Source organism: Nothoprocta perdicaria, unplaced genomic scaffold (genome assembly GCF_003342845.1).
Source record: "Nothoprocta perdicaria isolate Ctin4 unplaced genomic scaffold, notPer1 scaffold_7, whole genome shotgun sequence".
NCBI lineage: Eukaryota > Metazoa > Chordata > Aves > Tinamiformes > Tinamidae > Nothoprocta > Nothoprocta perdicaria.
Genome location: NW_020455976.1, coordinates 1798471 through 1799469, shown reverse-complemented (window position 1 = coordinate 1799469; position 999 = coordinate 1798471). Strand labels below are relative to the sequence as shown.

At 66.4% G+C, this 999-nt stretch overlaps 1 protein-coding gene across 1 annotated transcript in view; it reads left to right on the top strand.

Moving 5' to 3' along the window:
- The first annotated feature begins 850 nt into the window (after window positions 1-850).
- SLF2 (SMC5-SMC6 complex localization factor 2) overlaps window positions 851-999 on the top strand; it is a 26098-nt gene continuing 25949 nt past the window's right edge. Inside the window, exon 1 of the mRNA XM_026050567.1 lies at window positions 851-998. Coding sequence (XP_025906352.1) covers window positions 892-998 — 107 coding nt within the window. The 5' untranslated portion in view covers window positions 851-891. The remainder of the gene's footprint in view (window position 999) is intronic.

Here is a 999-nt window from a genome sequence, read left to right as displayed (position 1 = left end):
TTGTGCTTAAAAAAACAACCAAAAAACCCCACAATGGTGTCCTTTTTTGTTGTTTTAAAACAAATTGCCTCAGCTCTCTGCCACTGCTTGGAGGAAGAAAGAGGCTTCATTCATGTTGCAAGCCAGCTCCTTTGTGTGTGAGGCCTGCTTCTAGCCACTGCAGTGACAATCATCATTTTGGGGGGACAACTCCTCCTTGCATGTATCTTTGGACACTAGTTTTGTACCGAACAGGCTCCCTGGTGCATTGCCCCTGGCCGCAGCCCCAAGCAGCGGCAGGTTTCCCTCGGCCCCGGGAGCAAGCCCTGCCCTCAATCCCTGGCCCTCCAGCTCCAGGGCACCCTGCTGCAGGCCTGGGCCCATCCCCTGCTACAGGAGGGGAAGGAGCTGGAAGCGCAGCCCGCCGAGGGGCGCCGGCGCCGCCTGACTCGTGCTTTTGGGGGAAGTAACGGCGGGTGCCACCTAAAACTCTCCCGTTTCCACCGTTAAACGGGCGGCTCCCTCATGGCGGCCGCCGCTCGCCTGGGCGGGGACGGGCGGGGCCGCGCGCGGGCCAATCAGCGACCGAGAAACTGGGCGGGAAGGAGGGGCGCGAGGTCATGGCGCCAAAGCGCCCTGTCTAGGCTGGGGGAGGCCCCTCCCCTGCGCCTCAGCCAATCGCAGCGGCGCGTCCCGCCCCCCGGAGGCAGCGGGCCAATAGCAGGCGCTACCTCTTCGTCTGCTCAGCCAATGGGCGGCGGAAGTGGAGAGCTCCCCCGCCCCAAGTCCCGCTGCTCGCGGGGGCGAGGGTCGCGCTGCCGGTGCCCCTGCCATGGGCGGGGGAGCGGCGCCGGGACCGGGTGGCCGCGCTGTTTTCTCCTGCCTCGTGGCGCCTGCTGGGCACCGCTAGCCATGACACGTCCGCTGGGCGCGGGCTCGCCGTCGCCGTGCCCACCCGTCACCGCGTCTCGGCGCCATTTTAGGCCGGCGGCCGCGGGCAGAGAGAGCACTCGAGACTGC